This window comes from Pempheris klunzingeri, chromosome 4, assembly GCF_042242105.1.
Source record: "Pempheris klunzingeri isolate RE-2024b chromosome 4, fPemKlu1.hap1, whole genome shotgun sequence".
Classification (NCBI taxonomy): Eukaryota; Metazoa; Chordata; class Actinopteri; order Acropomatiformes; family Pempheridae; genus Pempheris; species Pempheris klunzingeri.
In genome coordinates, this window is record NC_092015.1 from 14109449 (window position 1) to 14135939 (window position 26491).

The 26491-nt window shown below is 43.3% G+C and overlaps 2 protein-coding genes across 3 annotated transcripts; one reads left to right on the top strand and one right to left on the bottom strand.

Annotated features, from left to right (window-relative positions):
• The first annotated feature begins 362 nt into the window (after positions 1 to 362).
• septin4b (septin 4b) lies at positions 363 to 7942 on the top strand. Its single transcript, XM_070828652.1, has 12 exons — positions 363 to 494; positions 1513 to 1845; positions 2165 to 2261; positions 2370 to 2456; positions 2549 to 2672; positions 2821 to 2955; positions 3698 to 3815; positions 4003 to 4104; positions 4785 to 4881; positions 5089 to 5251; positions 5665 to 5764; positions 7495 to 7942. Exons 1-12 carry the CDS (start codon positions 399 to 401, stop codon positions 7561 to 7563), a joined length of 1521 nt encoding a protein of 506 aa, XP_070684753.1. The 5' UTR covers positions 363 to 398; the 3' UTR covers positions 7564 to 7942.
• Positions 7943 to 9960: 2018 nt separating this feature from the next.
• mnta (MAX network transcriptional repressor a) lies at positions 9961 to 26439 on the bottom strand. Of its 2 annotated transcripts, XM_070829599.1 has the most exons (6): positions 26213 to 26439; positions 21100 to 21688; positions 20666 to 20707; positions 19489 to 19600; positions 13057 to 13249; positions 9961 to 12906 (listed from the first exon to the last, which is right to left on the bottom strand). In XM_070829599.1, exons 1-6 carry the CDS (start codon positions 26283 to 26285, stop codon positions 12089 to 12091), a joined length of 1827 nt encoding a protein of 608 aa, XP_070685700.1. In that variant the 5' UTR covers positions 26286 to 26439; the 3' UTR covers positions 9961 to 12088. The 2 variants fall into 2 exon arrangements, with proteins under 2 accessions (XP_070685700.1, XP_070685701.1); XM_070829600.1 differs by lacking the exon at positions 20666 to 20707.
• Positions 26440 to 26491: the final 52 nt, after the last annotated feature.

The window sequence follows — 26491 nt, forward strand, 5'->3', positions numbered from 1 at the left end:
AGACAGGACCAACATCATATTGGAAGACTGGAAACAACTGCTCTCAAAATGCCATTTTGCATCACTCAATCATCTCTCCGGTGAATCAACCAAACAGTTAGCTTATCTGCTCTGCATTCATACCATTTCCTGTGGTAAATGGTATGCGGTTGTTTCATACGTCGTTTCTTTGGCATTATTTAATTTTTCTTTCATCTTCCTTTTTGTCATCTGTCTTTTCCGAACACATTCACTCCTCTTGTCGCACCACTTCCGGCTCTTGAACCACATCCAACTCATTTCCCCTTGGCGGTCCTGTTCCTTTATCCCCTGACTCCCCCTTCCTCCTCCTCCTCCTCCTCATCATGCGTGCTCCCTTCCGGTTGGAGATTGCAGAGTGCACTGTAGCCCCAGTTGCAATGGCGGACAGTGACCATGAGGCTCACTCTTCATCAGACGAGCATGACTCCTGCCCTGCCTCCCCTAATCACAGCAGGGACCATGATGCTGAACAGGTACCGGTGACACCCCCAAAACCTCCTGAACTCCACTTCTAGTGTCAAGTCTTTTATTGGTTTGGCTCCAGCAGACCTACTGACCGGTTAACAGACAAAATCATGATTCATCTCTCGGCCAAACTCTCAACATCTCAACATAACTTCACCTGTCGAGCCTAAACACAAAGCCGTATATCTGTATATTGAACTCAGGCCAAAAGTCGTATCTTGTAGCTAGTCTGTGAAACTGAGAGCGCTGTGGTAACTCAATATGCTCTGCAGCCTACACAGGAGAAGCTAGACTAGGTTATTTTTTTATTTTAGCTTTGCAACAGCTCAGTGTGTATCACCCCTGGAAATCAAGAATGAAGAATTATCTGTAAGTGCCTGAAATAGCCCTTGTACTGTAATCACAAAGGAGGCCTTTCCGTCTCATAATGATGCTGCACATTTTCAGCATTTGCAAGTGTTCAGGAGATTTATAATCCATGATGTAAGAAAAACTGATGGCAGATTACTCTCTGGCATAAATTTGATTGTGCATCCCTTGAAGCAAAGTATTACAGTTTCGTAGTAATTACATAACGCACAAATCCACTGAGATAGGTGCCCGGTGTTATTGTTCACCTCTATCATAATCCATCCACAGTAATGATGATAGAAAACGTTGGTCAGTGTTTATTGACAACAGCAGTTTTAAGACAATCAAAGTCTGACTTTCAAATTTTTCCAGTTTTCCTCTTGTTTGATTTCTGTAATAGATTTTCAACATTGTAAATTGGATCTCAGTAGGATACGTCACATCTCCTCGTCACGCTGTCTCTGACTCCTCTGTAAAATTTAAAGCCATTATTATTCTTCCGTTACCATAAAATATTACGACCATTTCTAAAAGTGTGAATTTTCCACCCTCTGGATCTCTGTCCCTTCTCTTTCTACACCGACACTTGACCTTTACTCTACCTTTCTCTGCCTCCGCCCTCTATTGCTTTCCACCTGCTCCTCTGTAACCCCGTCAACGGTGGCGTCTCTCCAGCACTCAAGCCGCTCAGACGACTCAGAGGTGGAGAACATTATGCAAGACCCTCACCACCAAGGAGGGCACGACCACCACCACCACCATGACCACAAGCACCACCACCATCATGGCCACGAGCCTCATGATGCAGACGGGGAAGCTGAGGGCAACGGACGCCCCCTCACCCCGTCATATCTGCGCCCACCTGTGGCGGGCAGGGCGCAGTCGGATTCAGGGTCAGACCACACTTTACCACAGAGCAGGAGTGTGGAGTTTGACTTGTCGTGCCCCGTCAGCCCCACCCGGCCCAAGAGCCCCTGGGGTCGATTTGACCCGTACGACAATCACGAGGTAACACAAGGAGGTCCAGTCAGGGACCCAGAGAGGAGAAACGAGATCTGAGTGATTTAGTTCTGCTTTCAGGGCGATGATGTTTGTGTGCTGTAATGTGTTCATGTGAGGATGTGACAGTTTGTGACAGACTGTGTAAAAGTCTAAATTAATATCGATATGCTGGCTCATGCGATGCTTTTTTCTCCTGGTGGAACAAGTTGTGATTGGGCTCTCTGTCGATAGTGCTGTGTTGTTGTTGACTTTATTTCAGTGTCAAATGCTATATGGTAATGTGTGCTTTCCTGATGTATTATGTGTTCTTTGTGTGTATTTTCAGGACCAGGACAAAGAATATGTGGGTTTTGCAACGCTGCCAAACCAGGTGCACCGTAAGTCAGTCAAGAAGGGATTTGACTTCACGCTCATGGTGGCAGGTGAATCCTAATTGCCGCATTAGTGGACATTTGATCTTAAACCCACCTTTTACTTTGAAGAGAATACTTATCACCAAGTCTCAAACCTCGCTCGTTTGTTCTTTGAAGGGGAATCCGGCCTGGGAAAGTCCACCCTGGTCAACAGCCTCTTTCTCACCGATCTTTACAAAGATAGGAAGCTGCTCAACGCTGAAGGTGAGGATTTTTTTTCTGTTTAGGTTGATAAATATTTGTGCAGCAATGTGGCATGGCTAATATTAAAGCCAGTGGTCTGTTTGTGCCCTTAGAGCGAATCACACAAACAGTAGAAATCACCAAACACACAGTGGATATAGAAGAGAAAGGTGTCAAACTGAAGCTCACCATCGTGGACACCCCTGGGTTTGGGGATGCTGTAAACAACACTGAATGGTATGTGCCAAAAATCTGTGATGACTTAAAGAACCTGAATCCTGAGTACAGCTGCATCGCCTCATTTTAGCTCTGCTGTTTAAAAAGTCATGTGCGGTAGTTCTGCATTGCCTCAGAGACTGAGCGTCCCTCTGTGCTTCTGCTCCAGCTGGAAGTCGGTGGCTGACTACATCGACCAGCAGTTTGAGCAATACTTCAGGGACGAGAGTGGCCTCAACCGCAAGAACATCCAGGACAACCGCGTTCACTGCTGCCTCTATTTCATCTCACCCTTTGGTCATGGGTAAGACAAAGCTGCAGTGCTCTCCGATGGATCAGTTAGCCATTATTATTGCTCTTAATAATGGCTTTTATTGCCCTTTCTACCACAGTATGTTATATCTGTGCTGGTGTTTGTATCTAATCAGAGACCACCTTCACTTTCCCTATATTACATAGTATCTTGCAGCATTTTGCAAGCTCATGCCCAGCTTTTTATCCTGCACACACAGCCACCTGAGTAATTGAGCTTTATCATAAATACCAAGTGCACCGCTGTTCACTTGTGGTGCATTCAGACCCATAAATTGTTAATGCGGTTAAAGCAGCTCTCAGCAGCCTTCAGGTGAACTTAGATCTGCTGCAGTCCTTTTACTCTGATCAATTGTCGGCGCTGAGTGCTGATGTGGTACTTTTTCGCCGCCTTTGTGCACATGCATCGTTCCACACCACCGTGCTCATCAAAGAACAAACATACCATAAAGCCAAAGTAATGCTGCAGTGCATTTGTAAAGTCATAGTGATGGAGAAACTGCTCCCTCTGTTGATGAGCTTCAGTCGTTACGCATCAGACACCAAAGAGGTCGCTTAGAAAGCAAACACCTGCCACCACCGACTGACCAGAGACATGATCTAATGTCTTCAATTTAATGTCAGCCTTGACCCTCTTCAGATAAGCCACTTGTAATAGTGATTCGCAGACGTTACTTTGATGCTGTTGTGTCTCATTCTGCTTGGTGTGCATGTATGTTTCATATCTCTTCCAGCCTCCGGCCTTTAGATGTGGAATTTATGAAAGCTCTGCATGAGAAGGTCAACATTGTCCCCATCTTGGCCAAAGCAGACACGCTCACCCCGACTGAGGTCAAGAAAAAGAAAATCAAGGCAAGGCGGATCTCACTCAGTAACCTGTTGATCTGTACACGTTCTTCATCCCATGAATGAAACTGTAATTACACAGCAGAGATTCACTGAGCTAATTTGCCAGTTTCTTGGTGAACAGAAGTGATCAGATTATTGATGTGTTTACAGTCCAAACACGTGTTTCACCCGTTTGTCCACTTCCCTGTAGATTCGAGAGGAGATTGAGCAGTACGGTATCAAGATATACCAGTTCCCCGACTGTGACTCTGACGAAGATGAGGAATTTAAGCAGCAGGATCTTGAACTGAAGGTGAGAGGCAGAGCTTCCACGTGTCTTCCTATCTCCTTTGCATCTAAACTGTTTTGGGGAAATAGGCAGAATCTGAAAACTGAATGCTTGCATGGATCATTCAATAAACAAGAGTACACATCACACTAATGGCAAATCCATTGTTATACATTTTGCAGGATTTTAATATTTAGACACAAAAACTCTTTTGCTGTGCCAATCACATCAACAAAGATTATCCAGTTAACAGAGTGAAGTGAAGTTAAGTTGAATACACAGACCTTATAATGCATGACCTTGGCTGTCAGACAACCACTGATGACGCGGTCTTGATGACTCAGCCGCTCTTTGCTCTTCTGGCATCTCAAGCAAGAATCCAGTCAGAGTGCCTCTACATCTCTGTTTGTCTGCCTCTGTCCTGGAGTGGCCTCTGATAAGAGCGCTGTGTTAACTGAAGCGGAGAAAAGAAAAATGGGAATAAAAGATGGAGCAATTTAAATAATGAATGGGAAGGGTTAAAAATGAAGGGAGCTACAAAAGCATGGAGTATAGTTTCAAAAGAGGGTAAACAGAAGAGAAAGGAAAGAGGTAAAGGAGAGGAAAGGTAAAGACATGACGAATACGTCTGCACTGCACCACAGCCAACTCATCTACACCCTCCGATGTTTTAATTTTATGATCCTTTCTGTTCCCCCTAAAAGGAAAGCATTCCCTTTGCAGTGATTGGCAGCAACACAGTGGTGGAGGCCAAAGGGAAGAGGGTGCGAGGCCGTCTGTACCCCTGGGGCATCGTGGAGGGTAGGTCCATCCTCCTGGTCCATCACAAGTTAAAGTGACTTTATGGAAACTGAATGTTAAAAACAGGAAAAAGTGAGAATGACAGCTCTCATGCTGCTTTATCCTTTCTATGTGTTTATCCATAGTTGCCTGCATGAATCAGTATGAACAGTTTTTGAAGAATGTTCAGTATATTGTTGAAACTGATGCTCACGCTGTGGCCCGCAGTGGAGAACTCGGCACACTGTGATTTCGTGAAGCTGAGGAACATGCTCGTCCGCACGCACATGCAGGACCTGAAGGACGTGACCCGGGAGACTCACTACGAGAACTACAGAGCCCACTGCATCCAGAGCATGACCCGCATGGTGGTGAAGGAGCGCAACCGCAAGTATGCAGCAGATCTGTACATACGGCAGCGAAGTGGGGCAGAAATATTGAAACATTTACATATCAAGAGAAATAACGGACGTGTAAAGACTGAATCAGTTTAAATCCTTAGAAGATTCATTCACTCTTTGGAATTAAGGTGTTAAAGGTGTCTACAGCATTAGGTAGACAGAGGAGAGCAGCTATTCAAAGTGCTCAGGGTGCTTTATGCTGGGCAGTTTTGAGCTTGTGATAAGCAGACTAGCAGCTCTTACCTCGGCCGTCATGCACAATGTGTTTATCTGCGACTTTAAATCTCTTTTTCCACATTCAGTGTCTTTTACAGATCCACACATTAGCCTCACTCTTTCTTTCCCAAAAACAAACTTCACATGTTAAACGCTGAACTTCTCCACAACGCGCACCTCTCTGCAGTAAACTAACGAGGGAGAGCGGCACAGACTTCCCCATCCCCGCCGTACCCGGAGTGGCGGACAGCGAGACAGAAAAGCTCATCCGAGAGAAAGACGAGGAGGTACGGCACGCCGACCACGAGCAGGACTCACACCACCGACACGATCACGAGCACGAGTCTGAGCACAGCTCCGACCACCACGAGCACTCGGAGGCTCAGCCCGGCCCAGAGACACACTCAGATCGCACGGCCGATGAAGCCCTCTGAGATTTTGCTCATCCATCGGCGCTCTTTGAAGCACACTCAGGTCATGTTTTCTGGGGTTGACGATGAGTAGCCTCAAAAAACATGAATTGGTGTGATTATACTTTTGAAGTCCTACTCCCCTGCCCTCACAAGTCCTTTGGACCTATGAACTGTGGGTAGAAAAAAGAGCTTGCCACATAAGAATCATGCACTTAAGGCTTGATTCGGTTTGTTTTGTATGCGCACATACTCATAGAGCCGTAGTTACATCCAGGTAACTTCTCGTTTTGTAACAGTGGAATGAGTGAATATGTTGAATGTGTTGCTTCACACTCATGAAATTAGACCTTTACCCTGGTGGCAGCTGGAGAGAACATTTCTGGAGGCAATTGTGTGTAAAAATGTGCAGGTTTTGTCTGTTTTTTCACAACCGCAGATCAAATCTTGTCCGAACGGTTTCATAATCCCACTTTTGAAAGAGTCAGCACTGCTTTTAAGCCTGCGTTAGTGAAACCTGTTGAACACTACCAGTGAGGTGCCAACACCGAAGGCAAAGTATTAATATTGTTAGCATTCAACAATACTTTTCAGTACCTGAAAATCATATTTAAGGGCTAAATAAATGATATGAGATATGATATAAATTGTTGTTCTGTCAGAAAATTAAACAGAATGTTCTAATTGCATTAGATGAAATTTATTACTTTTAGGTTCCTCCTTTATTAACTGTAGACACGTTCTGAGCCCAGTCTTTAAGCATAACGGCTGTGATAACAGATGTATTTATACCTGCTCAGTTCATCTTCAGTCACCCTAAACTGGTCAAAGTCCCTCCCCTCTCCACTAAATCTATTTATCTGACCAAATAAAGAGATCGTTTCTCCTCAGTTGTTTTTTTTTATTTTATTTGTTGTAAAACCAACATTAAAATACAGATAAACATAACAACAGAGCTGCAACGATCAGCTGATTAATCAAATACAGTATTTTTACATTTGAGTGATTGTTTTGGTCAAAAATGCAGAACATTTCTAGGTTTCAGCTTCACAAATGTGACTTTGTGGCTTAAATTATATTAAAATTCCTATTTTTTGTATTGGTACTGTTGTTCACACAATAGACATCTGACGTTGTCACTGTGGGCTGTAAGAAATGCTGTTTCCTGATGTTGTGTAGACCAAATAAGTAACTGATTAAAAGAAAAAATAATCATCAGATAATGAAAACAGTCTTAAAATAAATAATCTTAACTGTGACACTATAACCTTTTTCCACTTTCCCAACTGACCGTGAGATAGTAACGTTTTTCCACTGGGTGCCGTGACGCAAACTGTACAAAAGCACATTTTGACCTCAAATTGGCCTAAAACTAAAGAGCTCAACACGATTTATGAGTAACATCTTATATCAGCCACTCTGTAGTGAAGGTGGAGGAGCCTCTGGTCCCCTGCAGTCGTTCAGCACAGGTCACGTGATCTAGAAAGAACAAACTGATCTCCCGAGTGTTATTGATCTGTTGTGTGTGCAGTCATGTGTAGATGATTAGCTTGTATCAAACACCAAACCATGGCACTAACCGCTGCTCTTCCCGTCTCTGCTCACAGCTGCGGCGGATGCAGGAGATGCTCCAGAGGATCCAGGATCAAATGCACACTCAGAAAGACGCCTATTAACGCAGGACAGCAGCCACGCTGTGTACAAGCCTCTGTATAACTGGGATTGAAGCGAATAAACCCACCCCAGGAAACCTTTATTCCTCTCTAGAACATTGACATCCTTAGGCGTCCACCCAACCACCGCTCAACCTCAGCATCAACGGCACGTTACACTTGGATCAGGGATCTGCGAGGAGGTGGTAAGATGTTCTGACATTTGCGGCTTAACGACTCCCTTTATCCTCCCAATAATCTCTGACATTATGGCTCCACTGCTGCAAAACACTCGACCGACCACTCTCCTGTTTTCTGTTCTCTCAAAAGTTTAAAATTATTGAAAAAAGATTAAAACAGGTTTGTTGTTTGCTTGAATACGTCATCTAGTGTGAGGGTTAAGGAGGATATTTTTCAAATATCTGAACTTTATTTAGATCACATGGTTGTTTTATTAGCTTATGTCTTTTTTTTACTTGAGGTCTGATGTGAGGTTTACATGTGGAGACCTGCTCAGATTTTTTAAGCACATTTTTCTGGTGCAAGTGTTTATTTTTACTATATCTCTATAGGTCAACATGCATATATACTGTAATAATTTAATTTTCTATATTACACTGTTTTTCATCTTTTATGTGTTCCTTGTTTTATTTAACTACACCACTCGTATGGATGAGAGTAGATGTCCCCTCAGCTGAGGCTCCTGTTGGTTTGAGGACTGTTTAGATTCACTTAAGTTTTGTTTCATCAGCGTCTGCATGTTTATCATAGTCGCCACCCTCGCTGCCTGGATGTTAGTGGCTCTGCTCAGTGTTTGCCAATCTTAACTCATTGCAATGCTTACTGCAATAACCTTTTACACAACAAAGGAGCGTTGTTATTTGGAGAATTCCCCAAAACAGAGTTGTTTCAAAGTCTGTTCATCTCCTGACACACGTTGGTCATGAGAGATGATCTGTTAAGACAAGACCCGGGGTTTGCATGAGGTGAGTGTCCGTATGGGGGGGGGTGGGGGGTTGCATCAAAAACCACGCAGTGTATTTATTTTTGCATGTTTTGTGAAGGTTACTGAGATTGGAGATCAATTAAGTGATCATAAGGTTATTCATGGGCAATGAAAAACATGTAGCGACTCAATTGTTGGGGGAAAAATATATTGAGAAGAGATGGATTTTTTTATTTGTAATTTTTATTTTGGTTGCTTATAATTATGCCCTCACTTCAAGGGAACTCATAAGTTGGATGTGTGCTAACCTTATAACCAAAGCCACTTATGACATGAATAATTTAATTTGTGGATTTCACTTTTGTTTTTTTATTAAGAAAAACTTATCAAAGTTAAGAGTAATGATCAAAGTTACTGAATGAACTTGATTCTGTCACTAACTGTTTATATGTTTCAATCGCCTTGTTTTGGAAATGAAATGACTGCCATGATGTGTGACCTTCGTTATGTAAAGACAAAATTACATTCCTTCAGCTTCTGTCCCAGTCGGGTGTTACTTTTGTTTCAGAATTTGTTTTATATTAAATTTGTCTTTTGTTATTCTACTTTTTGAAGTATATTTATGTAATAAATTTATAAATGAAATGCAGATGGAGAGGACAATATGTACAAATTCTAATATTGTAATAAAATATAAATATAATTTCATGCCTCCATCAAACATTGGGTATTGATTTATTGCTTGATTTTAATAAATGAGTTTAACTTGTAACAAATGATCAACTAACCTGAAATCAGACTTTCCACCACAGCAAACAGTGTTATATGGTCGTGTAAACTTTTCTATTTCTACCCAAACAAGTCTGGATCGTATCACCAGCCTGCCTGTCAAGTGCTGCCACAGCAACACGGGAGAAACTGTAAGTGAAGTCCTGCATCTTTATCTACGTCTGAAACATTTTAATATCTAATAGCTAGACTGGATAAATATTAAAGACTCCCGTAACTCAGTTGTTTCTTGAACAACATCTTAAGTCGTCCACAGCTGCAGTCAGTGTGTGGTTTTCAGTTTCAGGTATCCATGATGTCATCTTTGATGTCCGACATGTTGCCTTCAGAGTTTAAAAATACATTTTGAACAGTAAAAATGTCGTGAGGGATCACTATAATGTGGCTTATGACTAGAAACAGATATCCACAAATTTAATAAATGTTTACTCATAAGAATGCAATTCTTCCAGATATTTCTGTTAAATAAATGAGCCAGTCAGTACTTCCTGTAGCGGTGCCCTCTGCGGTTAGGTTAAGGTTAGGCTTACTGTTATGCCTAAACCTAACCTTAACCTAACCGCAGAGGGCACCGCTACAGGAAGTAGTATACCATAATAATATACTGTATACAAAGTAGTTGGTTAGAAAGCAACAAAAAAGTAGCTTCAGACATTTGTAAACATAATACAATTTATTAAGTAGCTTTTTTATAAATTTTTAATTTTACATATTTTCCCCAGCTTTTTACATAATACAGTTAGATCTAAATGCAGCCCAACATTTACAGGCTATATACAACTTAAACTTTCTCCATAGGGAAAACACACAAGTATATTGTTGCTTCTTCAAGTAACCCTGTTATTTTTTACACTTTGTTTTGCCACAATATGATTTCAAAATTAATTTGTTCAGGATTATTTGCATAAAATCTGAAGGTTTGCTTTATCTTTGCACCTAATTATCTTTGCACCATATAGTTCCTGCTGTAATCATATTGCATCAGAACAAAATAGAAAAAAAGGGGTGAATACTTTCCAAAGTGGCCGAATGTGATATCAACATGGGAAGAGGTCTGTGTAGTCTTCACCCCTGATATACAGCACTGTACATGGTCCCAGAAAAAAAAAAAAACACTACTATATTGTCAAATTTACACTGAACAGAAGAAGTTGTTCTCAAGATGAAACAAGTAACAGTAAATCTTAAAATACAAAAATCAGTTACACTTTACACACACATGATACTTTAATAATCGCATTTTTCTTTTAAAAAAACAAACGGGCTTAACTTTTGATGAGTGTGCTACTCCATGTCCTTTCACAGGTCAGTACATTCAGATTAAATTAGGAGAGCACAGCTGTGCTAAACTGCAGGTTTGCTGCTCATCGAGACTAACAAAACATTTTCACAGTGCTAGCTTTGGAAAATGATAGTCTTGAAAACACACACACGATTGGATTTACTACTGAAATCACTTTAAAGCGACCTCAACCCAAAGTTATGGATGACAGCGCTTCAACTCTGTGCCAATGGATCTTACGTCCCTACTGCAACCTGTCAGAGACAGACGGCACTGTCAAGGATCCTCACTTTCAAGATAATCGCTAAATTAACACAGTCGTGAAAAGCATTCACAGCATGCAAACACACATCTTACTACCAGGTGCCCTGCAAGACAGCATAGAAACACACTTCACTACATTTCATGGACCTTTCTATGTATTCACATTCAGAATCACTCAACTCCTTGTAGCATCTGACTGGCGTTGAGTTTTTACCTCATATGTTTAGTATTCAAACACACACACACCACTGTCTGTCGTGGCGTTTTACATTTAGGGGGCATGTAGATGTACAAACTGATCCTATTTGGCAAAATTATTTTAAAATATATTAGCAGCTGTGACAAAAACATAACTTTCTCCTGATACACCAACTTGTGCTCTTGCCTGTATGTTTGAAGGACAAACACTAGACCTCAGTAACAACTTTAACGTCCTTTAACTCCAACACTAAAAACCAAACCCTGACAAAACTTTATTCTTTTTCTTTAAGTGGCCGCTGTTTGAGTAACATCCGTCCGCATCGTCTCAGGGACAGTAGTGTTACACTGAACACTGTCAGCAGGGGGAGCTATTGCTGTGTGCACCATCACCGAGGACTGCAGCTCCAGTTCAGGAGTTTGACTTCAGTCCGTGATTTAGCTCCAGCCCTGCAGCATGTGCCTTTGCTGGAGAGGAGGAGCTCCTCCAAATCACATTCCCAATGTGCTGGTTATGGCGGGTCGAGTGCTCTACACTATCACAGCCCTCAAAACCTAATGCAGCCTGTCGAGCGCATGATCTACTATTGGTTAATCCACAGCAGTCACAGTGATCGTGGGGCGTCGTGCCACCAGCCAGTAGCTACATAAGCACTTTAACAGGGTGCTAGCAGCGTAACATTTTCCAATATGAGGCCGTTTCTGTAAAGCTTGAGTGAAAATTACAATTGCAACAATGGATGTTAAGTGAGGGTCTAAAACTGCACATCTGCCCACTGTATACTGCCCCCCCCCACGCACACATTCATCATGACGACTATGAACCATACACACCCTGGCTTATCCTTAATTCAGGACACTGTGGTGGACTGCTATTGAACGAGGTTTGTTTTGTCTGAGGAATGGTCCCGGCTTTATATCAACTGTAATGTTTCTGAATGATAATGAAACTGTGTGGATCAGCGAGCTCTCCTGCCCTCGTCGATGGCCTGGTCTGAGGCCTGTGGTTCTCCCCCGTCGAGGGGCGTCTTCTTCTTCTTCTTCCAGCCTGGTGGACCTGTTGGCAGCGCTCAGGCCAGCTTCAGAGTGCTGATGGGGAAGGAGGGCATGGTCACCATTGTCACAGGGTTGAGCACTGTCTGACCTACCAGCTGCGGGTGGTGGGCCACCATTTGGGTGCTCACTGCTGCCTGCTTGCCTACGATGGCGGCAGCTGGTTGACTAGGCACGTTGCCGTTCACCTGAGGGTGGGTGTGGTTTAGGGTGTGGGTGATGTGACCGACCATAGCTGGCTGTGTGACAGCTACCTGTTGGGGATAGAGGGCAGGTAGATGCTGGCCCAGGTGAGCCACCGGGTGCACGGTGATGTGGCCGATGGGTTGGTGGCCGGGAGCTAACTGGACAGCACTGGTGGTGGTGGAGGGGGCCAGGTGGGTAATATGTTTGGAACCCCCTCCCTGGATGACCTGGTTGACTGCCTGGATGACTGAGGGATGGGACATTGAAGCGTGGGCAATAACGGTGGGGTGTAGACTGGGCATGGTCACCATCTGCGTCTGCGTGGGGGCGGGGGGCTGACTGGGGGCAGTAGGAGTGCTGGATGTCGTGGCTGTGAGTACAGGTGGGGCTGCAGGCTTGGCCGCCAGCTGTGGAGTAGTCACTGGCAGCGGCTGGAGCTGAGGCTGCTGCAGAGGGACTTTGTGCTGGATGGAGATGTGTTGGGTGATGAAGGAGGTAGTGGTGGTGGCGGGTGTCAGGGTCGGGGTCTGAGTGGGTGTCGCAGTCTTGTGCGGCTCAGGTTTCATGGTTTGAGGCACGGTGGGTGAGGCAGTCTGTGCTCTGGGCGCAGTCTCATCTTCCAGGTCATCATCCATAATGTCTTCACCTTCTGCAACACAACAGATGGGAGAGTTACCTCCGCATTATTAGGTGCACATTTTGCATGTCTGAACTGCTACAAATTCACATGAGGATGAACATTACTTTTAATAGATTCTTAATTTTTGATAGAAGTTATCCCCCCCGACTGTCGGCCTACCTGAGGCAGTGGAGGTCGAGGCCTGGTCTTCCTCGGGCTGTACGGTCTGCCGGAGGACGCGGTCAATCTCGATCACGTCCATCCACTGGCTCAGCTCGTTCTTCAGCTCTGCTAATCGCTGCTGCGTAGCGATCTTTTCCCTTGCCAGCCGCTCCATGTCGTGCTCGTACTCCTTCTCTTTCCGCTTCAGCGTCTGAAAGGAGAAAGCAGGAGTTACTCTTAAGTCACAGACTGAGTGCCTCCATGATAGTGTGAGCTGCCACCAGCAGATCCTTGTTAGCAGTTTATTAGCTTCACATGTACAGCGCAATAATCCCCACAATAAATCCTGTGTCTGTGAAACTTTGCTTTTATTTGATGTATTGATGGCATTTCATGCTAATGTTTGATGCTTTATTCAGTGCTTTTATTAGTTATACATATTAAACTAAGTTCCTCTCATTTATTATGTAAATAGATGTCATCAGGAAAGCAGAAAATCCAAAAAATTTTACTTAAGTTAAAAGAGGGACTCCTAGTGAATGTCTAACCCCTGAAGAAAAATGGTGTCTACTGCTCCAAAGCAAAGCACTTTACTCCAATAAAGAGAGTCTGCAGAGAGGAGGAAAGTCTGCAGTAATGCCCATGCCGTCTTTACAACTAATTAAGAAGGAGTAGGTCCAACAAATGATCATTTAAAAATAAACCTGCGACCAGAGCCTGTGTTCAAGGAGCAAAATAACAGAAGCAGGAGGTGGAGGAGGGAGGCTGGGGCCGAGTATGGAAAGTAGGAGGTGCTTCCAGGCAGTGGCTCTTGTGACCCAATTTCCCTTAACCCGTCAGCTGACACACGGCGAAACCAAACAAACTGAGCTGGACTTCCTTGTTCACAGCAACAGGAGCAAATGTTCAAGAAAGTATGAAAACTACAACAAATGACAACACACTGTATGAGACGCACAGAGACGCACTAAACAATCAGACTATTACTCATACAGGCAGGAGAGAGTTACGCTGTCAGGGATTCATAGTTTAAAATCAGACACAATTTATTACATATCAACTGTGGCTTGGTCAAACAGTGTAGTTGCTCAGGGAAATGACACGGTGTGAAACCTGCTACCAGCAACGTGATGACTCAGGATCGTAAAGCCATTTCCCCAAAGGGTGGACTTCCTGTTAGTGTTCATGGTGTCGTGTATTTGTGTGTGTGAGTGAGCCGTACATGTGCAAGTCATCCCTGTGTGAGAGTGTGGGATTGAGGAAAAAGGGGCATCTGTATGTAAGCCTCAAGTGATCAAGTGATGCGTTTGTCTTCCTGAGGCTGTAGAGAGATTTCTATCAGCGGTGTGTGTGTGTGTGTATCTACACTACTATGTACTGTACATAAATAGCAAAGGGGGACAAAAGGCGGGACTTGTGTAATTCGGCACCTGTCTTTAGTCCTTATCCAGGATTAGAAATGCACGGGCCAAGCGATCTGAGCTTTGACTGAAACACCTCCAGTGGGATTCAGCCGCTCACACACACACACACAAACTTATGAGAAATCCTGTTAACATATTAGTTTAGTAGAGCAAAAATATGACATGAACACAGTTAAGCCCAAATGAAATCCAGCTGTTTAATCTGGTTACTAAAGTGAAGAATACTACTTTAAATTACAAGCCAGTACTGATACTTGAGTTTGAAAAATCAGTATTGAGTTATCTGATATGACATATACACAGCTACCAAAATATCTGCAATAAATTAATATCAGCCCATCTATGATTTAAATCCTGCTATATAACTTGTGAAATTTTCCAGTGGCTTTTGGAAAACCACAAAAATTCAAGCTTATACAACACAATAGCCTGATGAGCGACCCACTGGGTGATGAATACCACGTGTACCCGACCATGCAACTCTTGAACATCTGGAAACAGATGTGTGACTCGTGACCAGCCATCAGCAGAAGGCGTTAACAGTATCCTTGGTCTCAACACATGATGTACTGAAATGCCCCCATCTCTGGTTGTCATGGAAACAGCTGAAAACCTCGTCAAGTTTCCTCTGTGACCTAAAAGACCATTTACACCTCTGTGTGGTGAAGGTGCTATGGATTTTTCTCTCACTGTGCTTCAGATTTCTTTTAAAACTCAACCTGAATGTAATTATGAAAACGTTTGCTCACATGCACGGAGGATCGATTTTCTGACATATGAAGCACACATCTCAAAAGGGTTGTCAGTAGGCCTGAATGAAACGGTATTAAAGAGCAAAGGACTGGCTGCCTCCCTTTTACCCTCAAATATTAGCAGGCAGTCTTACGCGAGTGGCGCCACAACTGTGCATGCCACATACTATGACTCATGGAGAAGAAAACACTCCACAAACACCAAGACCCACTGAACTCTCCCTGTTACAGTGCTGCTGGCGGACAGGGCTCGTCTCTCAAGAAACAGACAATCTGAGATTAAACATGTAAACCAGATAACTGAGTCCGTAACAGATGGACCTCACATGACTTCATCGCCCTGTTAATCATGTCACCAGGTTTGTATGACTGAAGGTGCCAAGTACCTTTTGTTTCTTTGCACATGGCTGCACCTTCTGAACCTGCTCCTTTCAGAGAGGCCAGGCCCCACCTTGGCCTTGTTTGCAAGTGAAAAACTAGATCAGTAAAGGGATAGGCTGCTTTATGTGTGTGTGTGTGTGTGTGTGTGTGTGTGGAAGGTAAACACTGCTCAAGCGCTGTCACAAGCAATGCGAGTGCTGAGCACATGGCCCCATAGAGAACCGGAGAGGGAGGGCGGCAGATAGCGGGGATTGAAAGAGAGCAATACAAGCTGTACTCACTGACTCACTTTTGCAGCAGACGGCACAAGGCTGGGTTTTCTTAAAGGGCCAGGAGCACAGGAGGCCACGTTGCAGACATGCTGCTCTGCCTGGCTGACTGATCAGGCTTCTGCACTGAGGTCTTGTGACAGTGTGGTAACCATAAACCCTTGTCTTACTGTGCCTTCAAGCAGGAACAGACGACTTCACGTGGTGCCTGACTTCAACAATAAAAGGCTTGTCAGTGGAAAAAATACCTACTTTTGCACACCATTCCCTGTGTGCAAGCTTGTGCTGGTCATAACTGACCTAATTACCTCATCGTAGCTTAAGACTGGTCAATAGTGCAGACCATGCTCCTGTGCAGTCAAAGTATGCTATGAGACTGCAAACCTGCACCCCACTTATACAGCACCGTAGTGGTGCTCTGTCATGTAGCTGTTATTATCGTGTGACACAAGTAGGCAGGAAACAACCCCGCTGATAAAGATTTTCTTTTTTTCCCCAGAAAGTCATCATTTTCCTAGAGAAAGATAAAACACTTTTGTACCACAGAAAATCTAACCGTTGAAGAGCGTGACTGCAGTCTTGACGTTCACAGAGACCAAGCTGAGACACGAAAAAACCTTGAAATATGAAAAGAGTAGTGACCTAGACTGCCAAGAACAACTGATTTTTAATGTTCAAGGCTGAACGGATAAGTAAATGTCAAAGCAATCAGTGCATATTTGTTTTAAGGCAAGGCCTCTGAGGAAATGCGCTATTATGTGCACAATGAAATGTCATTTACTTTCAGTGCTAAACATATTTAAAGACAGATCCACCTTCCTCCACCCCTATACTCCGACTGTCCCCACCAGATGGCACAGCTGATTTCAGACTATTCGGGCACAAGCAGTGGAGGAACAAGTTCAGTCAGCTTTGAGGGGGAAATGAAGCGCGATTGGAGTAAACTGAGCCTTGTGTTTACCGCTCCATGTTCCCTCCCTGCTGCTGGCAGCTAAGCCTGGTGGTACGGCGAGTCCTGCCTGTTGCAGTGCTGGGCGGGGGCCCAGCACGGGGGGTGACGTCACGCGGCTCAGGCTAGCCATGTGCTTGCTGCTCATGTGGCCTTAAAAGCTCAGAGAGGCAGGATGGAGGGAGGGAAGGAGGGGGAGTAGAAAGGAGGAGCTCTAATGCAACAGGGCTTATTTTACAGCCTCGGCTTTCGCAGCACCACTACAGGCTTGGGAAAGCCTTACAGAACCAGATAGTACCCAAGTAAAAACCCATGTATAGCTCTGCTCAGGCAAAACACAGGCAGGATTGAAAAGAAAACCAGAGTATCTCCAGATATCTGGTCATGTCTGCTGAGTCATTGGCGATGAAATGAAATGAGGAAGTCGAACTACGTGGCTTTTGGCAAAGCCACTGACTCTCCGTGCAAAGCACAACAGCAACTACGAAAACGGCACTCATTTTCAAATAGAGACCTGAGATAACAGGAAACATGAATCAAATGAAATGTGATGCCGAGCCCAAAGCCTCTTATTTGAGCCTCTCCTGAGCCCAGTGTTTTAGTGTGCAGGCTGCTTCTCTGCTGCCAGAGCAAGGACAGGGGCGTGGAGGGAGAGATGTGAGCGCAGACAGCAGGACACGCGTTTGTACCATCCATGTCAAGATGACAGTGTGTGCACGTGTTTTTTTTTTTTTTTTTGCATCCCATCACCTTAAGTTCTTTTCTTTGACTCCACCCCTCCAAAACAAAACACCACCGGCCGGGCCAATGAAAAGAGGCACCGCGTGACAAAGAGGCACAAACAAGTCAACCTACAAAGCAGCTAAACACCAGGTCGTTTTAAATAATATATGTACACGTACACACACGCAGCTAAGAATGTACCTTTAATTTGCTGGAAAGGTGTCCAGCACTGGTGTTCATTAGCTCATTAAAACATTTGTAATGGTGTTCAATCTGAATGTTTTAACTGTGTCTAGCTTGGCATGATGCGGTTGTGCAGTTGACATTTTTTGCAGAAAGTGGGATCAGTTGTGATTTTTCTGTGCATTTGCTTTGAACGCATCTCTTGTCCAGCTCAGCTGTTGATGAGTGAAAGAGAAGCAGGTCAGTCTGCCAGTCGAACGCAACACACTGAATACCGTGTTGCTTAATCACACAGGAGGGGGGAGGGGGGAGGGGGGGGGATTGGGTGACGAGCTCTGCACCCACGCTGTCCTAGTTTTCCTCGGTATCCACGCGCAGAGAGGAATAACCAGACTGCTTCTACTCAGAGCATCAAATCAGCAACTCACCGTCCTCTGCAGAAGTAAACCTGCACCACAGTAACGAGGGATATTAATAACTACACAGTCGGTTCTTTCATTAAGGCCGTAAAAGCTCATGACCAAGCAGGGTTATCAATGAGCACACCAAATATTACTGCTGTGTATAACCAAATAAGTGCCTGGTTATTACATAGACCTAACCCCAGCTATACAATAAACTGTTTCACTGGCCTAAATGTAAATAACACGCACTTGGATCATACAATTTGAATAATTACAGCACAAATCCACACAAAGAGATGATAGCCATTCTTACATGACACAACATCTGATGCCAACTTGTGTCTCAGATTCAAAAACCGCCACCCTACAGACCTTTGCACCAGCTGTTTACAACCAGGAAGCTCTCACAGCGAGTGCCTGACTCACATGGTGAGTCACCTGTGGATGTGGCACACATTCTTAATATCAAAACAGAGTCAATTAAAAACAAGAAGGTGGTAGAAATTCCTCAGTATGGAAGGATCTCACAACGGGTATACAAAAGGCTGGAAATGCAAAAAAAAAAAAAAATGCAGAATAAGCCTGAACTTAATGCAAGTTGAAAATATTCCTCAAGATGTTTCAATAATCAAACGTCTTTAGTCTGATTCTTACGCAGGGACAGACAACTGTAAGTCAACCCAACATCTGATTTGAATGGACACAAGGTACAAAATAACCAACTTTAGCTGTGAAAAACCCACTACGCCTTTTTCTACTACACCCAGGAATGCTTTAGAGCAAAGTAGGACTACTCAATTTGAATAACCATAGCTTGGTGGAAAAAACACGCACTCATACATCACTATCTCTTCAAGTTCAGAACCCGTTGTACAAATCCTGATCATTACAAATGCCCCTCCTCCTGTACACGAATAGAAAAGAATGGAGGCTCCATTGTTCAGTAGTAATCGTGAGTGCTGATAAACCTGTACAAACAAGTCTTTGCAAGATTCACAAACATCTCACGAATGCAGTACTCATGCTGAAGCTTATAAACTGACGACAGGTGCTCAGGTCCTTAGAACATTATGTTTAACCACGGATACTATAAATATAAAAAAAAAATGAAAATAAACACACATTTTTAACACAAACTATAGCTATAGGTCTTTGCTGAAGACAACAAACACTTGGCATTAGCAGACTAGACTTATCTTTGCTCAGAGAGTTTATATGACCATGAAGCCAAATCTGTCCCAGCTAAGAACTCTGTCTAAAGATGACATAACAACCGGACACCCAACTACATCAAATCACTCACAAAGTTCACACATTCAGCAGTAAGACTTGGTCACAATCAGTCCCTAGAAAGCAGCAGCTGACCTGAATGTATCTCAGCGCACTTCTCAGCACGCTCAGATTGGAGGTTTTCTTCTCGTCTATGTTGGGGATGTTCTTCTTCAGCGTCTCAAAGCACTCCTTCAGGTGTGCTCGTCTGACAGACAAAAGACAGAGAGAGCGCTTTATTTTAGCAACAGAAGTCAGAGTCAAATAACCAAAGGTGTTAATTTCAGAGACACTTTAAAAACAAGAGCAGAAATAGGGCTGAACGATTATTTGAATTCAAAACTGACATTGGGATGTAATAGAACACAATTTTCTAACTAAAATGTTGTTTATTGATGCTACACAATCTAACCAACCACAGACAAATGCTGTCCAACACCCCACATGACATATACCAGTGAGAGTAGATGAGGAAAACAACTTCCACATGCACGTTTTGATGCTGGCACTACTACTGTGTGAAGACTGTATCGGCAGAATCGAAAACAGAGGATCAAGGTGAATTTTGAGTTGAACAGGACGTCTGTTGTCTGGACATCGTTTGGGTTTAACAAGACGAAAGCTACGGCAAGAGGGGACACTACATCTGATCCAGCTTTTAAACAAGCATCACAAGGCCTGACTACCAGTGTGTCAGTAGCTCGCCTGATAAATGTTGGAGAGACTCAAATGGAATCCACATGTTTATATATTACATGCTCACAATGAGGTTTTGAGTGACATTCATAGTTGGTGTGCACTTTAGTTTGTGTGATGTATTAAAATTGCAAAGTAAAGTCACAACAAGGCATGAAGTTATTGATATTTTGCTGTGATTGAAGATTTTTGCATATTATTAGCTAAATGAATATACGTTATTTATATTAATTCATGCATCATTTCATCTCATTTCATAAACCGTACGCCTGGTCTAAGACAAAGAGCCGTTTACATGCTGATTGGATCCAATGTTGCGTTGGTCAGACTGGAGGATGATTTATTGCTTAGGTATATATAGTGAATAACACAGAAGATGGGGGACTTACTGAATGAAAATTGGTCTTTGGGGAAAAAAAAAAAAAAAACCCAATTAGATTACTTTCACATGTCGTTCAGCCCTAAACAGAGGCCACCGGCCAGGTAACTGGTGCACTATTATTCAAATGTAACAATACAGATACCCTGAGATCTCTGTCTCTTTAAGGAGGCCCTATGGCAGACAGGTTGAACCCACCTGTTTTTCTCAAGCTTGTTATGCACCTCTCTTGTGCCTGCCCTGTAAGAGCACAAACGAGAGCAAAGTAAGAATTTGGTGTCCAAAAGGGCAATGTGACAAGAATAATCAAAATCAACCAAAGAAGAGTTTTCTTTGCTTTTTCTTGCTAACAGATACTTAAATGATAATATTCTGTCCAACTGTGTATGTCCAATTTAAGTAGAACTTAAATCTTTTAGCGGTGACATACCAATAATGCAACAGCTCAACAAATGCTAAGTTTTGTTGCCTTGAAGACAAATGCTTAGAGGGGTTGTAGCAGGTCAAAAGTATTAAAAGGTAATTTAATAGACTTGTAATGATTGACAGAATTGAACAGATCAATTACAACTATGCTCAGCTGCAGCCCTGTTTAAATTATCATGTAAAGAAGTTAACATGTTTAGACTCACCCTCCAGGCCTCTTCTTCTCTAGCAGGCTTCGCTCATCAGGAGGACTTCCCCGGCTGATGGGGCCGTTCTGTAGAGGAGCCTGCTGGAGCACAGGGCCCGACTGGGGGAGTAAGGCGTGCTGGTGGGGGGGTGAGACGATGGAGCCAGGGTAGCGTTGAACCAGCTGTTGGTGCGTCTGCTGCTGCTGCAGTTTAGCGTTGTTAGTCTGGGCGATGAGCTGCGGGTGATGATGGTGGTTCTGTATCAGCTGCTTGTGGTTGGCTGTCAGCACAGAGGCCGGGTGGTCAGGTTTGGGTTGTGGAGAGCGTGGCAGAGTAGTGGCAGGTGGTGGGGCGGCTGGAGGGGAGAGCGTGGCGACAGGCAGAGTGGGTGAGCCTGTAGGGTTGGGGGTGACCACGGGGATAGGGATGACAGTAATGGGCATGGAGTGGGGAGGAAGAGAGGGCAGTATGGGTGCCGGACGGCACTCAGGGCGGAACTCCTCTGCTTTACAAACATTGTTGATGTGGATCGTTGAGTTATAGTTCACATCAGAGTGCCTCTGCTCTGCCAACTGCTCCAGACGCTGCTTTTCCTTTAGTTCATCATCTGTGGAGGGAACAAAGCAGGTTAACAGGACAAATAACATAGTTTCCACCTACACACACACTTCAGGTACAATAACATCACAAAATATGAATACCATTAATGTTTGTTAAATTACAGAGAAACCTTATTTCAGTTGCAACCGGCATATAATGAAAGTAAACCAACAATGGACAAAATATTCCACAAATCTTTGAGAAAGTCTTGGTAACATAACCAACATAACACACGCAAAACAAGACCTGCTACCTGCCACATTTGTCCTGATTGTCCTAATTATTCTAAAACAGAGATTAAAAGCAACAGGTATCTCCACACAACATTTTAAACTTCATGATCCATGTAACGTGATGGCAGCAGCAGGTTTCTGTTCATCAAAACACCAGTAATGCCAGTTAAATAATCCCAAAAAGATCAGGACAAACATTTTACAGCAGAAGCAGGGAGTGCTCCATCATTAGGAGACTGTTCATTTGCATGTGATCACTGTATAACCAGAATTAAATATGGGAAAACAGGGAGAAAGTCTCAATTAGTGGTTTGTTAGTAGGGATGAGCTGCATTTCTTATTAAATCTTTCTTATTAAAGAAAGTGTATTCTTACATTTACAAAATCCTGCCAAGCTTCGAAGGCTCGCTAAAAGAAGCTTGTTGCCCTAATGGTGGTACGTGTTGCTGTAATGTAATCCCAGTCACAGTCCATTGGCCAGGTTTTGCTGAAGAGGAGGGTGAAAGTCTGCTTTTCGTCTCCACAAACAAAGCTGAGGGAATCCTAACCACTGAGTGATGTGCCTGGGAATTATTTTAGTAAAAAAATCTCTTCTGAAGTGGCACCAAGTTGATGTAAAAAAAATCTACTTTGTGACTTCAGTCATCTTTAAAGAAGTAAAAGATTTGTAGATTAAGAGAAAAATGTCCCAATAAATGTGACAAACAATAAGACTCGCCTGGACATGCTTCAGAAAAAGTGACTAGCTTGACAATACGTGCAATATTGCAGCATTTGGCAATAATAGAGTCGAGGAGAAATGAAAGAGCCTCATCAGGCTTGTCATGCTATCCAATCATCTTCGCGACGCCATCTCTATAATGTATGGATGCTGCGTCGAGGGCTGTCTAGTTGCTATGGCAGCTGTGATGTTCAGCATTAGAGGTGTCAGATACTAGCAGTTTTTCTGAACATCATTATGAAGTGGCCCAGGGTCACTGCAGCACTACACGCTGGTCCTGTCACTTCAGAGATCACGATAATATATCAATGTTAAAAGAAAAGTGCAAACTGAAAACACCAGATTCCCCCAAAACAGACTCGATGTAGAATAGACAAAAGGCACAATGTAAGCCAGTGAGAGGCAACACAGTTCAACTACACCACAACCGACTGCCTCCAAAATGCTCACACAGTTGGATCTGCACCTCTCTCAAAGTTTCAACTAAATCTGAACATGACGGCAGGACTCATGCAGGACTGTTGTATTAGACTGCATTAGTTATATCTAGGTGGACCTTATAAAATGGCAACTGAGCGTACTAAACTATGACAGATGTCTGCATCTGTTCTCAATTATTTAGACGTAACGCAGGTTGAATATTGGGATACTCTGTAACATTTTTGCCCAGAAAACTGTTTCACAACCTTTGCACAAGTCAGTACTAATGCTAGTTATTTGGGTGAAGCTTTTGCAAAAAGAAGCTTTTCTATGTGATGGATACCACTTTATATTGTCCCTGTTTATAGCAAGTCCCCCACATGTTACAATCTACCAGAATTGTATTTGCCAAACACTTAATTGTTCAAAGTTCATGAACATAATAGCTCCGCTTTTATACACACATACAAACAAACCTCTCACTGAGGCTTGGCCCAATGTTCACACAAAAAAAAGCTGCAAATTAGATAATATATGAAACCAATACAAATTTATATATTCTTTTTTGTTCATACAAAAATATTAATAAGGCCATGTTCCACAATAGTAAAAATCCAGTGAAAGAGGAAGACAAGGAGAAGACATTTCCTGCTCTACGTAGCCCTAAAGAACAATTTAATGGTATCATCATGAACAGTAAAGAGAGTCACTTTTTGCTGTGTATATATGGTTTGTTACATTGGAAAATCTTTTCTTCAGAGTAAGAAAAAGTAGAAAAGAACAAGATGTTCCAGTTATTGTGATAGTGAGCTTTCATGACATGTTATACGCCCCGTTCTAAGACACTGTTAGTTTAGTACTGTGGCTCTGACTCCTGGACTAGACTGAGGAGTGTCTTTTCTGGGAGAAAAGCTACGAAACATTTATAAAAACAAGAAGGTTTTCTATAGACGTTATATAACTGCAGCAGCACACTGGAAACACTGGCCTACTTTTCTCCACACAGTGACCTGCTCTACAGTAGCAGAGAGGGAGGGAAGGCGGGAGGAGGGGGGAGGACTCTGCTCTCCCCTAATGCAGCATGGCGGGAGGAGCAGAGAGCCGGAGAAAGCGGGAGCGCTCACTCTGAGCCTGTCTCCACAATTGAAAAGGGGAGTACATCCATAATGTATAGTACATCAAAAGTTCATCCATTATTCTGTTGTAAAGTCACACATGCATCTATTTTAAGTTAGATTGTCAAATGCCTCTTTTCCACTGCATGGTATGGCTCGGCTCAGCTCAGCTTGCGTGGACCTGATCTTTTTTGGTTTTCCATTGGTGGCTGTGTTATCTAGTCATTAACATATCCTGTCCTTAACTGACAGCAAGTAACCAAATTCTGTGTTCACCCACTTTAAGTCTTGTACAAAAGAGGTTCAGCATATGTAGCTTGAAAAAATACATCGCAATGTTGTACTCGCCTGCAGTGGAAATGTGGTCATATTTATTCCACTTAGAGCTGTAAACACATCCTAGAAATGTTACTAATGCCTAAGCAGGCTGATTGGCAGACAGCAACATGTAGTCTAAAACTGGCACAGTTTACAGCTTACGGTCCGTGTGTGAAAGGTGCATAATGCATCCAAGTCTGCTCTACATGTGCTGTTAATACAGTGGGAAGGTTGGAGGATATGATCCAACGTCGCTGTGATGTTTGATTACACACATCTCAGCTGTATTCTGATCAAGCACAAAACAACTTTTAAAAATTCAGAAAACTGTATTTTATATAATTTTCTATAAGATGCTAGTTAGCTAAAATCTGTACATGTGCATTTATGAAGATTACAGCTGAACGTATGTAAGTGGGTGCATTATTGAAGAATAGAGCTTCAAACAGACAGAAAACTGCAGGGAAATACAAAAAGGTATCAAATATATGGCTTTCTGGTTGTGAAATTTAACTGGCAGTGCTTTTTCATTGTAAACTATTACTATGGTACAAATCACATTTTGCATGTAGTGTGGAATAAGAGTGCAGTGTGTGTGTGTGTGTGTGTGTGTGTGTGTGTGTGTGTGTGTTTGTGTAAGCCATCGAGCTGCAGCGTCTGTTTGTCTTGTTGGTGACACACTAATTCCTTAATGTGGAGCTGAAGGTGTGCAGGTTTCCTGCAGGCTGCACACAGTGGTGTCTCATCTTCTGCATAAACGATCTTTGGGAGGGGTTGCCCTGCACGCACGTGGTGAAAGGGGTGGGACCACCACCCCCATCGTCCCCTCCACCCACCCCCTCCCGTTAACATATGGAGGCGTGGCTGGTTAGTGCACGTCATCGACAGACATTCAAAGCTGTCCACGAGCGTCTGAAAGGCTGGGGAGTTTGTTTTTTGTTTTTTTAATTTTCCTACGAGAAGCAAACCAGCAGACCGATGCGGCCACACGGTGATAAGAGCACTACAGCACGTTGCATTAGTGCGCAGCGGGGATGACTGAGGAGCCCAGATGGGTGTAGGGAAGCCTGAAAGTCAGTCACTTGATCCCCGGCGGACGATGTCAGGTCATTATGTAAAATGAGCCTGGCATTCCCTGCGCCACCGCCCTTTCCCCCAAGTGTTTTCTTCTTTTGGGGTTTAAATGTTTGCTTGAAGGTGCATGCAGCCAGTGATGAATACACTGACACATAAAACTGAAAGGGAAATGATCTGTGAACTTTACAGGGATGCTGATTTGCAGCCCACCACTGTAGCAGCCCCTGTCTATGCAGCAGGTTTCAATGCAGTAACCTCTGATACTGCAGCAGCCCGTGTATGTTTATTAGCTGCTGTGCACAGCTTTGATTTAGCTTAAGACACAATCCAACTAGTACACACAAGCAGAGCAGGAGTTACTAAGACCATGCAACGGGGCTGCACACAAAAACGAATATGAAAGTAAAACTAAAATGTCACTCAGACTGAAACACATTCCTCTCACTAACTAGTTTAATTTAAAAGCAACAATGTGCATAATGTAATTAGTTCATATGTGGGGTTGATAAATCGATGAACAGTTAATGTCTTTAACTAAAAAAAAAAATACATCTTCCACTGAATTGTTGAGTACTTCACATTTAATGTTTCATAGTTACCACTGATGGAAAAACATTCACTATATTTCTAATAAAATACCAACTTACCACGTGCTTTCTGTTGTTGCTGGGCTTGCAATTCCAAAAACTTGGCTGCTTCCAGGAGCGTTTCGATGCTCATTTCTGTCCAGTAGGAAAGACTGTGGCTTAATTTCTCGAGAGAAAGGCGATAAAGCAAAATGCAATATGCGCCAGAGTACTGCAGGGAGAGGTTCCCAGTCCAAAGCTGGAAAAAGGGTAATCGGATACCCCCTCAGTAGGAACTCTACCACTTACGTAGGAGAGTTACAAACAAGATGGCGCTCAAAGTAGTGGGAACAAATAAGG

Excerpts from the sequence above, each read along its gene's own strand:
- mnta (XM_070829599.1), bottom strand. The coding sequence starts at position 26,285 with ATGAGCATCGAAACGCTCCTGGAAGCAGCCAAGTTTTTGGAATTGCAA. Across the intron at positions 20,708-21,099 it reads GAGAAGAAGAGGCCTGGAGG|GGCAGGCACAAGAGAGGTGC; the intron begins GTGAGTCTAAAC and ends GTGCTCTTACAG. Across the intron at positions 13,250-19,488 it reads GTGCGCTGAGATACATTCAG|ACGCTGAAGCGGAAAGAGAA; the intron begins GTCAGCTGCTGC and ends TTCTCCTTTCAG.
- septin4b (XM_070828652.1), top strand. The coding sequence starts at position 399 with ATGGCGGACAGTGACCATGAGGCTCACTCTTCATCAGACGAGCATGAC. Across the intron at positions 495-1,512 it reads GGGACCATGATGCTGAACAG|CACTCAAGCCGCTCAGACGA; the intron begins GTACCGGTGACA and ends GCGTCTCTCCAG. Across the intron at positions 5,765-7,494 it reads TCCGAGAGAAAGACGAGGAG|CTGCGGCGGATGCAGGAGAT; the intron begins GTACGGCACGCC and ends CTCTGCTCACAG.